The following is a 14,576-nucleotide window of genomic DNA, read 5'->3' on the forward strand; positions in this document are numbered from 1 at the left end:
TGCGCGCTGAGAGCGGGGCGGGCACGGGGGGACGGCACCGGGGGTGCCCCGGCCCCCAGCCGCAGTCCTGAGGCCCCAGCCGCCGCCCCCACAGCGCCGCCTCCCCGGGGCAGGTGGCGAACGGGGTCCCGGAGCGGCGCCCCCACGGAAACAGCGCGCAGAAAGCCCCGCGCAGCCGGGCGGCGCGGCCGCGGTTGGGCCGGCAGTAGGGCCAAGAGCCCCGGCAGCTTCCTGGCCGGCTCCCTGTGCCCGCGGGGCGTTGGGCTTGCAAACGCGCCTCACCCAGCGGCACCGCCTCCGGCCCGTCTGGGAAGACAGCGAAGCAGCCTTAGGTGCCTCAAACAGGGTCGGAGGCCAGCATCACACGCTTAGGACGCGCCCGAGAATTCAAGAAACAGCAAATGGTAACGCATAGCAGCACTATCACCCGCTTTACAGCTGTATCTGCACAGAGGCGGTCATTGTGCAGAAGTGATGCCACGATGTGGGTTCCTTATGGTTCCTATGGGTTCCTAGGTTCACCTCTTCCTAGGTGATGCATGCTTTTGTGAAATCTCAGACTGACTGATGTGTGGGGAAAAGTTGTGGTGTATTGCAGAGTTTATTCTCTATCATGTTTCATGTTTTGTAGCCTAAATACTATGCTTTGTGCTCAGAGGTGGAGTAGGTCTAGAAATTATTTTTTATTTAAAGATAACTCGGCTTCTGATTGTGTCTTAAAAACAAAATTGTAAAATTATGTAGTCTTTTTGTGTGTTTTGTTTCTTTTTAGGACAGAAGAGGAGGTAGAGGATTAAATCTGCAGGAGGGAGTTTCAAGTCTTTTTATTTTTTTTGTGGGTTTGCATGGTTCCTGTGATGGGTTCTATCTGTATGTAGGTTCCTAACTCGAGTGGTTTGTAATGCCAAGATTTCTTCCTCAGGGGTCGCTGCTCTAAGGCTCTGCTTTGTAGTTCATTCAGGGTGTTTCTGGTCCTGTGTTGAAAGCTACCTCTGCTGCAATCTGTGTACGTCTTGTACTGACAACCACTTTTTTTTCTCCTTGTCGTCTTCCCCTTCCTACCACAGACCTAATCTAACAAAAGGATGGATTTCACAGAGGCGTATTCTGATCGGTGTTCCACTGTGGGACTTGCAGCAAGAGAAGGAAACGTTAAAATGCTGAGGAAACTGATTAAACAGGGGTACAGTCTTGATGTCCCAGATAACAGGGGGTGGATGCCAATCCACGAAGCAGCAGCTCACAATTCCAGTGAATGTCTGAGGCTGCTAATTGATGCAGGTAAGGAAAAAAATACATGAAATAGTTCAAATTGCTGCTAAACTCCCCTGTGACATAAAATAGAAAGTAGGTTTCTATTATTGTGTTCTTTTGTAAATTTGTTTGGTAGATATTGACTAGATATGGTAAAGTGGCCACATTGTAGCCTGTGAATGACAACTGGTTTTACTTTATCTTTTCAGTCCAAGGTAGGTATATGCTTTGGGCCAGCAATAACTAATGCTGCTGTTTGAAGGAGTCCAACAGCACGTTCATGGACATGCTGCAGGCCTCACATCTCCAATAACTCAGTTATTTTAAGTTATTTTAAATATTTTAAGAACCGTGTTTTGCAATTTATTGCAATTTATTGTTATAATCTGTAGCTCCATCTGACAACTACATAAATTCAAAGACGTTTGAAGGAATGGGTGCACTGCACCTTTCTGCACGCTGTGGGTCTTTGGAAAGCATCGGTGTTCTTCTAGAAGCTGGAGTCAATGCTGATGAAGTTACCACTGAGGCAACCACCGCGCTCTTCCTAGGTGATGCATGCTTTTGTGAAATCTTAGACTGACGGATATGTGGGGAGAAGTTGTGGTATATTCCAGAGTTTATTCTCTATCATGTTTCTTATTTTTGTAGCCTAAATACTATGCTTTGCGCTCAGAGGTGGAGTAGGTCTAGGAATTACTTTCAGCTTCAAAGCTGAATGCGCTGCCCCTTCTTTCCCTCCTTCACTCTCCATTTATTTGACTTACCTGATCTGAGGAGATAATGTTAACGATGAAGATCTTACTGTTCAGAAAGAGGCAGTAGTTCTTCAAATCTTCCTGAAGGCTTTATGCTTTTGATCTCCAATTCATGGATGCTTCATGTGTATTACCACTAAGATACTAATTAGACAAATAAGTTACTATCCTTATGTCTGTCTTTCTAACGTACATAAACCAAAACTGGAAGGGATATTTACACCTTTTGTATTGATTGGCAAGTTATTTTTTTTACCGAGCTAAGGAAAATAGTAAGTTCTACACTGCGTTTAACTAAATATAAATTCAGTTTCGTGTTCATACACCTCAAACAGTACGTGAATGATGTTAAAATACAATAGGGTTTGCTGTGGTGGCTATGGGACATTATGGTGGTAAACAAGGTTTGTGCAGAATGAGAGTAATTTTTTCTAAGCACATCACTTGTCTAATAAATAAAGTTCCAGGCATATTAACCTCTTGTGATAGGACATGTAAAATTGCTAAAACAATTTCTCTGATTTTCATTTGGTAGTTTAACAGCTAACGTTCCTTAGTTTAATATCTTCTATAGTTTTTGTTTACATCTTTAAATGCTTAAGACTTCTGTAGTGAATCCTCAGAGTACAAATTATCAAATCAAATATGCTTGTTGTTTTACACACACTGTGACTGCCACATTAACTTTTATCTACAAGTCTATTGACACTTTATTTTTAAACAACTAAATAGGTTATTTATTTAAAAGAATCTGTAGCAGGCAGCACTTGTGGGGAAATCTTCGTTAAAGGCACACTGGATACAGGTAATTAACAGTATGTCTATGTGCTTACATAGAAGAGACTGGACCAAGGAACAGTCCTGGGGTTGTGTAGCCAAGGGATTTTCAAAACAGAAAAAGTTCACAGCCAGGTATCCAGAGTGTTGAATAGGGCTATGGCACAGCTCAGTGTTGGACACTGAGTACTGCAAGCCAGAGGCACCCATTTTGCAAGCATGTGCATGAATATTTGAAAAATAGTGATGATTCACACGTGATTTATCACCGTATCAAGCACTCACTGGTACACAAGAATTGTGTCTTGGCAGAATTGGTGGTGGAAGAAATACAAGGATGAGTCAGGATACTGAAGGAGGCTTCGTCTACGAATATACTTGTATAAACTAAATGTACAATTTATAAATGAATTTTATATAGATGTTAAACCACAGTTTTAAATTTTTCTATAACAAGTTTGAGTTTGGAGGAAGTTGTTGGAACATAGCAGTGGGCTTCCTAAGTTCAGGAGGCCACTGCAGCTGTCTCACAGTTAGCTGCCAGCTGCGGAATTGTCTCAGATTCACAGGAGAGAAACTTGCTTTTGTTGTCCATATTGGTGCAATGGGGGTGGGATTTTAACACATCTAACTAGACATTTTGCGACTGAATTTCCATTCTGCATCTGTGTTTTTGCAGCTTAAATGTAAAAGGCAAGTAAGCAAATACAAGTATAAAAGAATTAGGATTACTGTGTCAGGAACTTAGTGTTGAGAGCATCTGAGATTTTCAATGAGTTCTTTAACTTAATAAGAAGGGTTTTTTTTGTTTGTTTTACTCTTTTATTTGAAGCTGTTGAAAACGGACATGTAGAGGTTGTAAAGCTTCTGCTCCAACATGGAGCAAATGTTGAAGGACCTCATTCCTGGTCTGGGTGGAATTCTTTGCACCAAGCTGCTTTTCAGGTAACCTGTAAGTGTATCATACCATTGCCGTGTAACTGGCGTATTCTGAGTGGTAGTTTGTGTATTTTTCTGCCGTTTTATCAGATGATTTTTTTCTTAACCTACCCTAACAGTCATGTACATGCAATGTACAGAAGAGTGTATCTGATATGATGAAACTATGTGACATGTTGATGTTGGGAAGCAATAATTATTTAACTATTACAAATATTGCATGCACTTACAAGTTCACTGACTGTATCTGTTACAAGATTTTTTTGAGAAAGAATTCTGTTTAGTATTTCCCAATCCCTGAGATATAAGACATGTTTCTAGCATGGAAATATATTAGCTCAATGGTTCTATAAACTAATTTAGTTCCCATTTGTATTTATTAAGTAAATGAACAAATGTGAAAAAATAAATCATTTACTTTTTTCTAACAATTCTCCAGTATATCTCTAGAATATATTGCATTTTTTCTGATTTCTGTTTAGAATGGGGGGGGAGCAGATTATGTCAATTCCACATCTATTGTTGTTGTTGTTGTTAAGAATAAAAATATTTATTTCAGGGATACACTGAGATAATTAAAATACTCCTGGAGAAAGGGGCAAGCATTGAGTGTAAGGACGACTTTGGAATTACACCTTTGTTTGTTGCTGCTCAGTATGGAAAGCTGGAGAGCTTAAGAGTGCTTGTATCCCATGGTAATTGCAGTCTTTTGTTTGGCTTGTTTCTAAGCTTGCATCAGCCTGTCATCAGATACAATTTTAGTTCCACTTTTACACTTCATAACTTCACATTTAAATAATGTAATATAGTAGTAGTTACAGTTAGGTATGGAAAACTACCTTAATTACTTAAAAGCTTATTTAGGAATTTGATGTCGTTTTCATCAAGTGATAGTAGGAATTAATAAAACTATGAAAAAAAAAGTAAGGATCATCAGGTTTTTCAAAAAACCTTCAATAGCACTACATTAGCACTGTTTTGATGACATCTGGTCATAAAGTGTCAGCAGTAGTTTCATCCAGATAGTGAACAACTTTCATGTGTCTAAGTGCATGTATAACCAAAATTAAGTGAGTAACTTGTTTGTTTTGTGTTGAGTAATCTCAAGTGTTGAATTTATGTCAGGCGCAGACATCAACTGTCAGGCCAAAGACAGAGCCACTCCGCTACTGATTGCTGCGCAGGAGGGCCATGCCAAGTGTGTGGAGCTGTTACTGTCAAAAGGGGCAGATCCAAACCTCTACTGCAACGAGGATAACTGGCAGTTACCTATTCACGCAGCAGCTGAAATGGGCCATAAAAAGTAGGTGGTCAAAAATACATTCAGACAAAGCATTCTGGTATTAAAAGCTTAATCACCAAAGAGGATATTCAACTCTAAAAGGAAGATAAATGAGTTCTCAAGGTGATTTGTAGTTTAGAATTTCTCAATCTTTTCATATTTTAAACGTCTGTTAGTCCCAGTGAAGTGATAACTGTTTTGAAGTCACCTTCTAATCGGGGTCTGATCCATAACTGAGTAACTCTTTAGAAGGGTTTCCACAGTCCTGAATCAGATACTAATTCAGTTAGTGGCCATGCTATTTGTGCATTTTAAAATGTAAAGAACAGTAGCATATGATTCATTTATGACTTGAACAGCTCTTAATTAGAATTACAGTTGTGTCTGTGAAGTAGCAGAAGTAATTTTATGCAAATAATGAATTAGCTGAACCAGGGAGAAACTGAAAGCCACAAAACAGTTCCCTTAGTCCTTGCTATTCTAGCTTTGCTCAATTCCGATGACATAAGTCACTTTTGCAGCTGAAAATCAAGAGTGGAAAGAAGTTTCTGCAGTAATGGGCCATTGCGGAAAAGCATTTGTCAGGAACCCTGTGGTTGCACATGCGTGACAGCACTTGTACTAACGATGATGTTAACTGCAGGTCTCTCAGTAGGTACTTGATCGTAACTGTTGACAGCAGAGGTTCATGAACTGAGCTGTCACTGAACTTTGGGTGTCAAATTGATGCCTCTTCTCAAACTGATGAGGAGGGCAGACTGTGCTCAGATACTGAGCTGCTTTTTCTTCGTTTTATCAGAAGCAGAAGATGGGTTGGCAAAAATGTCAACACTAGGAATGTCTTCAAATCAAATGCATTCATAGCTGTCGCAGCACTACGTAACTGGCAGCCTGAGCAGCATCAGTAAGTTCTCGTAGCAAAGGAACTGGTGTTTACCCTGTAATTCTCATTAGCTGGGAAGGATGTGGAGGGTGAAATAGACTGATTTTTCTGCTTCAGTATCTCAGTGAGTGTTGTCGAACAGAAGGAAATACTCATTTTATTTGCAACTTGCATATTGGGTTCACTTCCAGACTTCGTAGGAGTCTAGTTTTAAATGTGCACCAGAGGTACTCTGTTGTTGTAAAAACGATTGTTGGAAAATAGGAAATAAGTCTCTCATTTGAATTAAAATGTATGTATTGGTAGCCTCCTTCGAATAATGGAATACAAGATTTTAGAGGCACTTGAGTCTGTACGTGGCAGTGCAGTTTTTTCAGCCCATCATCAGTGTAAATCCATGCGGAAGCATACTGTTATGGGTCTGTATGAAATGACAATGGTTCTTCTTCAAAGCAAACTAAGCAGTGAAAAAACAGGTAGGGTTTTTTTCTTGAGTTGTAATGACCATATGAAAAATAACCATACATTTGAAATGTAATCATTGCATAAGGTCACGCAATTAAATAGTGTTTTTTAAATATTTGCAGTATACTAGAGATGCTAATACCAATTACTGACCGGATTTGTGACAAAGAAAAAGGCAAAGTGAGCCCTGTGTACTCAGCAGTATATGGAGGTAATAAAGAATGTTTGGAAATGTTACTTAAAGAAGGCTACAGTCCAGATGCTCAGGAGTGCCTTAGCTTCGACTGCAGATCACCCATGTGTATGGTTTTCCAAAAAAGTAAGTATAACTCTTCTATTTTGAAATTATTCATAACTCTGCTGGTCTTTTATTTAACTATTTTTTTAAATGTGTGGGGTTTCCCTACCCTTTTTCTTCAACTCGAGAGCTGGCAGAATCAAACCGTAAGTACAAGGATGGTATGTGGGGTTGTTGTTGAAGGCTTCTAGGGGAAGCTTTGCTCTTTGAAGGGAACTCCTGTAGAACATAATTGCAGTTTTTGTGCTTTATTTATTTAAATTTATTTTATGTGCTTTATTTTTTTAAAAAGCCTCTTTTTTTAAAGTGGCTTTATTGACACACCTCTGTCTTCTGGGAACATGACTTGATGCTGTAATTCAATACAGAGGACTCTTAATTAGCTAAATTCTTTTTGGTAAGGATGAATTACTGGAAAATAGTCTTGTACTTTTCTGTATGCCAGTCTTGTGCGTAAGACTAGCAGAATTAATCAGCTCAACATTATAGCTGTAAGGAGGACTTGAAAATGGAATGATAAATTCTTCGAGATCATGACCCATTTCTTTCTATATCTGGTAGATAGTGCACACCCCTGGTATTCAACAGGAAATAAAATAATGCTTACTTCATAATGCAAAGGCTGTCAGAGTAGAGGAAAAATAATAAGGTATAAGAGCCTTACTGCTCTGTATGCGTATGGTATGTCTGTGAGCTGTTCTTAATGAACTTCTTGTTGATTTTTTCCTTTAGTAATGAATCTACTTCTTCATTTTTCTGTGGGAAATTAATTTGTGGAAGAGTGGGCTATTATTCTAAGATATCCAGATGTTGCTGTCCCCAAGTTCGCCTTGTCCTTCTCCCACAGTAATTCAGTGTATAAAATATATGAGGGACTGAATGCTGACACAGCACAAAGCAAGATCGAGAATCAAATCTGGGTCACTTCTTGGCAGTGCTGAGCTTTGCACAGAGCTCTAATGTTTTAGATTCTAATTGAGAACAACTACCTGATACTGCTTTACGCCTTAGGGCAATGGAGAAATTTTAATGTGGTAGAGAATCCATTTGAAAACAACTTTTTAAAAATTCGGTTCATTGCTGTCTACTGTCTAATATTTTGCCAGAATTCAAGTTAGTTGACCCTTTGTAGACAGTCCTCCTCAGGAACATTAACCTGAAGTAATGTTACGTGCCCAGTGTGCTTCGTTAAATAAAATATCTTCACAGAGACTTTTAAATTTTCTTAAAACTCAGATTCTAACAGAGTGTTTGACGTTCATGGATCAAAATTAGTTGCTTGTGCTGTTATTCAAATTCGTGAACTTCTGGTAGTTTTGAATTTTGTTCACTGGGGGGGGGGCATTAAAATGTATTAAAATGCACATTATACAGGAGATCCAAAAATATAGGGAGATTCTGTGGCTACCTTACATTTGTGACCCATGATTTCAGTTTCTTATTCTTGATTCTTGTTTTCCACGTATGACCTGTTCTGATTTCCTTTATTTAAGGAAGAAAAATCAAAGCGTGCAATACTTTAACAGTTCCAAAAACCCATCACCTGCAAACCTTCTTAGCCAAAATACAAAGATGAGAGGAGATGTATCTTGGTGCCCTGACCGCTATAACTAACTGAGGTTTGAACACAGGCGTACAGCCTATTTGAGAAATTACTTTTTGTGGGAAAGCCTGCCCTCATTTAAAATGATGGTCTTGAGGTGATGTACTTTTTTTCCCTGGATAAAGCTGTTAAAAGAACTAGCTTGGCTGAGATTTTGATTGCTGAACACATTTGAATATTTGTGCCTATTATAATTGATACTAAATTGATTTTACTAAAACATTTTTTTATTTTTTTATTTTCCCAATACACTATTTCAGTGGGTTGCAGAGCTTCCCGCAAATAGAGCTGCATGTAAACCCTTAAAATGTGCAACCATTAGGCTGGTCCCTGAGCTGTGGGGTGCAATCATTTAGTATTTGCATGTAATTGTCTACCTAACGCACATGGCTTTTTGAAGGTGGATGAGCACAGTGCCTTCTGTTTGTAAAGGGCACTTGGCAGATGGGCAGATCGGTGGCGTGGCAATGCCTCTGGCTACAGATACCGTAAAGGATGACTTTGGGTGCTTTCTGTTTAACAAAAAGTCCTGATCTGAAGAGTTGGAAGCTGGAAGGAACCATGGGTTTCTCAGGACAGAACCAACAAATGTGTTAAATGTAAGGACCAGGGTCTCCTAAACCAGTTTTGGTTTAAACTGATGCTTTCTAGAAACAATTGCAGTCAGCCTGGTGTGATTTTCTTTGGGTTTGTGGGGATTTCTGATAGAGGAAGTATGCTCTCTCAGTGGCAACAAGTTAAAAAGTCAGATGCTTTTCTGTGAAAAACTAATGGGATGTCCTGTTCCATGTGTGCTGCTTGTAGGTTTTTTAATTTAATTGGTATTTTTCTGAAATACGGGATCACGCTGCTTGGGATCAATTTGGGATATTGCCTGTGCCATGAAAAGTTTACGTTGTTTCGACACTTCTTGAAGTTGGGCTGTTCACTGCCTTCTGGCGATCAGTTATCAGAGTTCATAAGTTACGCAGTTAAAGCACATGAGGAGTACAAGGAATGGCTGCCCCACCTGCTCTTGGCTGGTTTTAATCCAGTGAATTTGCTGTTCAGGTTCTGGTAAGCAGACAATGTTATCTTGTTTTCTTAAATGTTGTATGTTAATCTGTAAAGCTGTTGCCAATGCTGTTTAACACATGCTTCCAGCTGAGAGTTAGTGATTATCAGCTGTCATGATCAGGAATGGCAAGGGTTAAGGAAGGTCTGAAATAAGATTCATGGATAATGGCTAGATTGAGTAAAACAAACGGCTGTTAGGAAGATGGCAGAATGAAGACTGTTCTATTCTTACCCTGGAGAAAGGCATCTTTTCTTGCTTTTTAAATTCAGTATTTCTTAAAAGCATGCATGTTTTGTTGCAGGTCGAGTTTCTATGTATAATACAGGAATCATAGGAAGAATTTCAAATACTGAGAAAGGTTAGGAGGGATAGGAAACAAGTGGAAGGTGAAGGTGGCCTGAGGTTAGGAATAAAGGAAAGGGACAGAGCTAGAGCTTGTGTTAAACAAAATATTGTGGCAAAAGTATTTTTCTATGTATAAGTAACTGCTTCGTACTGGTTTATATTTAATTAGGCACTGCAGAGTTAAACATGTACATAAAATTATGAAGTACTTGTATTTCCTTCTGTTTTTTTCCTGTCCATGGAAAAGATGCTTAGATTTGATCGACTTCATACTTCTGACTGGTTAACAAGATGATATAAGCTCTGTAACGTCATTGCATGCATTACTTAACTGTATGAAAGGAGTACAATTTTAAGATTTACTTAGTTTTTAAATACCAATTTATATTTCAGCTAATGTTACGTTGTTATGCTCTCAGTATTTTAAAAAACATTCATTTATGACTTAGTGAGATTCTCTTGTTCATTAGCATCCATGATGCGCTGAGCAGTAGAAGAGCATATGTAAAGCTGGGCACGTCTGCAGTTTTGTATATCATATTTATACACAGGAGACTAAGTGATTGCATAAGTAGAAACACTACAAGATGACAATTCAGGGAGTAAATGTGCATTTATATGATAGGAGATGCTTTTTCGTATTTTGTTATCTACAACTGCTTTTACAGAGTTTACTTTTTTGTTTAAATACCCACTTTTTAAAAATAGTGCATTTTACATCATAATCTACAGAACTGATGTTTTTGTGAGCTTAACTTCAATATTAACTATTCTGTCTTGGAAAGTAACAGGAGGATAATAGAGCAATGATAGGCATATGGTTGATTTACTGCCCCTGGCTCATTGTGCAAAACATCTGTATAATCATAAACAGGTCAGTCTAGAGCATTGGCATTTTTAATTACCAGCAGGAAAGTGAAGTCACCCTTCTCTTAAAGAAGGCCAAGCAGTCAGACCTCGCTCCTGGGTGCTTTTCAGTAAGTGTATAAAAGTTCAGCCAAATGTGAAATCTCAATGTTGGAAACTGAAATAATAAAAACTAGAAAGGACATAAAATATTTTTGACACGACTCTCTCAAAAAAAGGAAGTGTATTAAAAATGTTTAGTATTTTTGTGTGTTTACAGCATTTTATATCTCCATTTAGATGAAAATTCAGGATTGTATATATCTAGATAAGAAGCTTTTCTATGAAATTGCGTGACTGTTCATCATGCATAGTACTAAAAAAGCTGTTTTACCTGCTGTTATTTAAGCCTCCTTATAAGCTCCATCCAGTTAAACTATTGCTGAAAGTTCTTCCTACATTCTAAAGAAATGAAATATAGGAGAGCTTGGAACACTTGCAAATTTTGTTGGTTTGTTTGATTGTTTTAAATAAGTAGCTAAATATTTGCTATATTGGTTTTTTTTTCCTCAAACATGATGGTAATGCTCCTAATGCCCTGGTGTCTCACCACCTTAACTAGAATTTAGGTGTAAATTGAATAAGAAATAAGTGCAGAGAAGAGTGCTCTCTTTTACCAAGGCATTTGTATTTCAGAACAGGTATTTTTCTCCTGCAGTCTAGCTTACTTCTGAAAAAAAAGTAACGGAGGAAGATAAAATTGTTAGTAAGGAGTCATACCGTCAGAATTACTTTGAATTTCTATTTAATGGTTTTCTATTTCTGTACTTGAAATATATATTGTTACAGATTTGTTAGAAACAAGAAAGCTTTCTGGGTGTTACTTCTATTATTATATTTATGCTATTGTGTAAAGTGATATCTTATGGAGTTGTGTTGTGCAGGATTTACTCTGTGAGTGAGGATGTCCTTAATTTCATTCTGGAGTTCACAAACTGGAAGAGACTTCCCCCAGCTGTCGAACGAGACCTTTCAGACTACAAAGAGAAATTCAGCTGGACTCCCAAGAGCCATTTTGGTAAGCAAAACAATTAGGGAAAAATAAGTCTCTGTGTATACTGATCTCCAGGATGTAAGCGGGAAACAGCTCTTTGTCCTAACGCATGAATGCAAAGAAGGTCAAATAGTCAGTAGATACTGCTTGTCCAGAAACTGGGCAGCAGAAACAATAGTTACCTAAAACAAGCAAACAAAACATATCTGAATGAATTTTACTCATTTCATTGTTCAATTCATAGTTCATGTGTTTGAATTTGGGTTATCTTTTCCACTTCAAATTAACAAGCATGCTATAAAATATGGGCAGCGACTGTAAGTTAGTACTGCATCTTCCTAAAGATCCTCTTCTGGGAAGATTTAAGGGAAGATGATCAGTATTACTTGGTTGCATTTTCTAGACAATATCCCACTGACTTTATTTTTAAATTTGATTTGTATTTCTAATAAAGTGTCTATCTTGTCCTGGAAGCATTGACAGTAATTAAAATAAAAGCCATCTATATCATCACACTAAATACCTGTAAATCTAGAAGTTCATTATCACTCCTATAATTGAAACAAGGTCAGCCAAAAAGATTCAACAGATTGTCCAGTGCTTGATGTGTTCACCTTCCAGAAAAGCAGCTTTAACATAGAGCTTGCACTGTGACCTATGCATTATGTTATTGAAAAACTACTCAGATATGTTAGTGACTCGGTTTAAAGCATAGTCTTCTTTAAATTGGCTACAATAATTTTGAAAATGTCTAAATTATATTAATGTTATTAAATAAGACTTTCTTTGGAATATTTAACGCTAATGAGGATATATTTTTGGAGTTTAAAAAAAAAAGGCTTTGTTTGGGGAAATTTATTTGGAGTTCTTTTGGTTCCTTTGCTGTTAATAAATGTATTTGTGTTGTAATAGTATTTAATACCCTGTAGCCAAATAGTAATATTTGTAACTTAAGTATTATATGTATTATATTTAATGATATAATAATATATTGTTACTATTATTACTATCTATTACAAATAGCAATACTAACCAAACCTGCAGAGAGGAAGAAGGTGGGAAGACAGTTTGTTTTCACTTTTTCATTCTTTCAGCCAAGAGCAGTCAGGGCAAGCAGGCCAGCTGCTGTGCTGAGGCTTTCCCCCTTGAGGAGTATTAAGTATTCTAACTGAGATAAGCTGGTCGTGTGAGTGAGCACAGGAAATTAAAAATGAAGGGTTCGTGCTGAAAAATTCAAGAACTGACATTCATACCTCCAGCTGAAGGCTTACAAAACGTATTGTCCCCTAAAGTTCTGTATTTCAATAGAGAAGGATGAGTATGACAGGTGCATAAATGATTGCCGTTAATATTATAGCAAAAAAGCTGATGTAGCAGAGACGTGTCCTTCACAGTCAATAATTCTGCCTCGTTACCTGGCTGAGACTGGGGGATTTCAGAGGGATCTATGTAAACTAAGTAGACAAGCAGTGTAATCCCATGGTTCTCTTCACCATTTGACTTGTTTTGTATTTCTCAGCCTTCATTCCTTCCCTGTCTCACCTGTGTCGTCTTGAGATCCGGTCCATTTTAACGAGTGAACGCCTCCGATCGGACCGGTTCATCCGGGACTTGCCGCTGCCGGCCTGTCTGCAGGACTACCTCCTGTACCTAGATGTACTGCGCGTCAGCGCTGTCCCAGACCAGGAGGATTGCCTGGGGCAGAGAGAGGAGGCAGTTTACTCTGCCACCACCTCCAGCTCTGAAGATGCAGAGAGGAGGGACAGTCTGTAACGCCAGCGCTAGCTGATGGCACTGCCAGCGATGCAACGCCGTGGCTGCAGGTTTTGTAAAGGCAGTTAGCAGGCACCAGGAAAATACTGCTGAAATAAGTCTTTTCATGCTGCAGTTTTATACTATATTGGGACATTTGTTACAAGCTCTATGATGTGCTCATTTAAAAAGTCTTCTTGTAGCCTTCTAGGTCTGCAAATATTTTCTGATTTTGAAAGGAAGTGTTTAACTCTTGCAGAGTAAAATTAGCTTGTTCAATGAACAGAGCTTATATAGTAGCTGAAATCTATTTGGTCAGACACTGTTAGTAGATACCGCATTCTAAGTACAGCATATACAGTACAAGGAAAACAATGGCATATTATTGTTGTGAAGTTGTATGTTGGGGCGTAATCTAGCTGAACCAGAGGTAGAAAATTAATGAGAAAAGGTAGGGTTTCCTAAATAAACTTTTCCCCCCCCCTCCTCTTTCCTTGTTCATCTGTATTCAGCACTTGGAGAGCTGTTGTTCTTTTATCATCATTTTCAGTCATCTTTGAGCACCTCTTCCAATGTCACTTCCCTTGGAACCGTTTGTGCCTGTCTCCCCCCCCACACTGTTGCTTTTAGTCAATATTTTTGTAGTTACTGAAGAGCAAATCATTGCATATGAACATTAATAAGTTAATATGATCCAAAGTCAAGGGATTTGTTTGCATCTCTTAGTCAGTAACTAATACACCAATTTATTTAAAACTGTTTACAACCTTGATTTAGAGTAATAATTTCTTAAGAATATCCCTTACACCTCAAATATGTTTACAGCTAGCACTGAAGCCTATAAGAGCTGCAGCTATAATTTGGAGAAATAGTTGCAGTTTTCTGCTCAAATTTACTGCAGGATGTAACTTTAACTTTTGTGTTCTTTAGTAGCAAACTGAATTATAAAATAAATGAGATCCTTTCCTCTAAATAGAATTTCTTGCATAAAATCTGATTAACTTGTAGTGTTTGTTTTTTTTATACAAAACTGTATCAAAGTGCACACTTTCATTATTAGAGTACAACACATTTTGCAGCCATTATAAACTAATTTTCTTTGTGTTAGCAACTACTTCTCTTAACAAAGGATATATGAGAAAATAAAAAATACATTGAAGAGTTCTTACCGTTCTTGTGTTATTCTCAGTTTATGCGCCATCCATTCCTGACTTGGAAAGGCGCAGCTATGTCACATCTCCAGCCTTCCAGTTTGGTGAAAAT

The 14,576-nt window shown here is 38.2% G+C and overlaps 1 protein-coding gene across 5 annotated transcripts in view; it reads left to right on the top strand.

The window, feature by feature from the left end:
- ASB3 (ankyrin repeat and SOCS box containing 3) overlaps positions 1-14,576 on the top strand; it is a 33,095-nt gene that overhangs the window by 17,470 nt on the left and 1,049 nt on the right. For 3 of the 5 annotated variants that reach the window (XM_040554102.1, XM_040554101.1, XM_040554103.1), the window contains 9 exons: positions 1,068-1,281; positions 1,647-1,805; positions 3,622-3,734; positions 4,288-4,423; positions 4,854-5,031; positions 6,481-6,681; positions 9,064-9,315; positions 11,452-11,585; positions 13,081-14,476. In XM_040554102.1, the coding sequence (XP_040410036.1) occupies positions 1,086-1,281; positions 1,647-1,805; positions 3,622-3,734; positions 4,288-4,423; positions 4,854-5,031; positions 6,481-6,681; positions 9,064-9,315; positions 11,452-11,585; positions 13,081-13,334 (1,623 nt within the window). In that variant the 5' untranslated portion in view covers positions 1,068-1,085 and the 3' untranslated portion in view covers positions 13,335-14,476. Of the gene's footprint in view, positions 1-14; positions 405-1,067; positions 1,282-1,646; positions 1,806-3,621; positions 3,735-4,287; positions 4,424-4,853; positions 5,032-6,480; positions 6,682-9,063; positions 9,316-11,451; positions 11,586-13,080; positions 14,477-14,576 lie in introns of those variants that run through there. The other 2 variants (XR_005819042.1, XM_040554100.1) reach the window with 2 other exon arrangements.

The sequence above is a fragment of the Cygnus olor genome, chromosome 3 (genome assembly GCF_009769625.2).
Source record: "Cygnus olor isolate bCygOlo1 chromosome 3, bCygOlo1.pri.v2, whole genome shotgun sequence".
NCBI lineage: Eukaryota > Metazoa > Chordata > Aves > Anseriformes > Anatidae > Cygnus > Cygnus olor.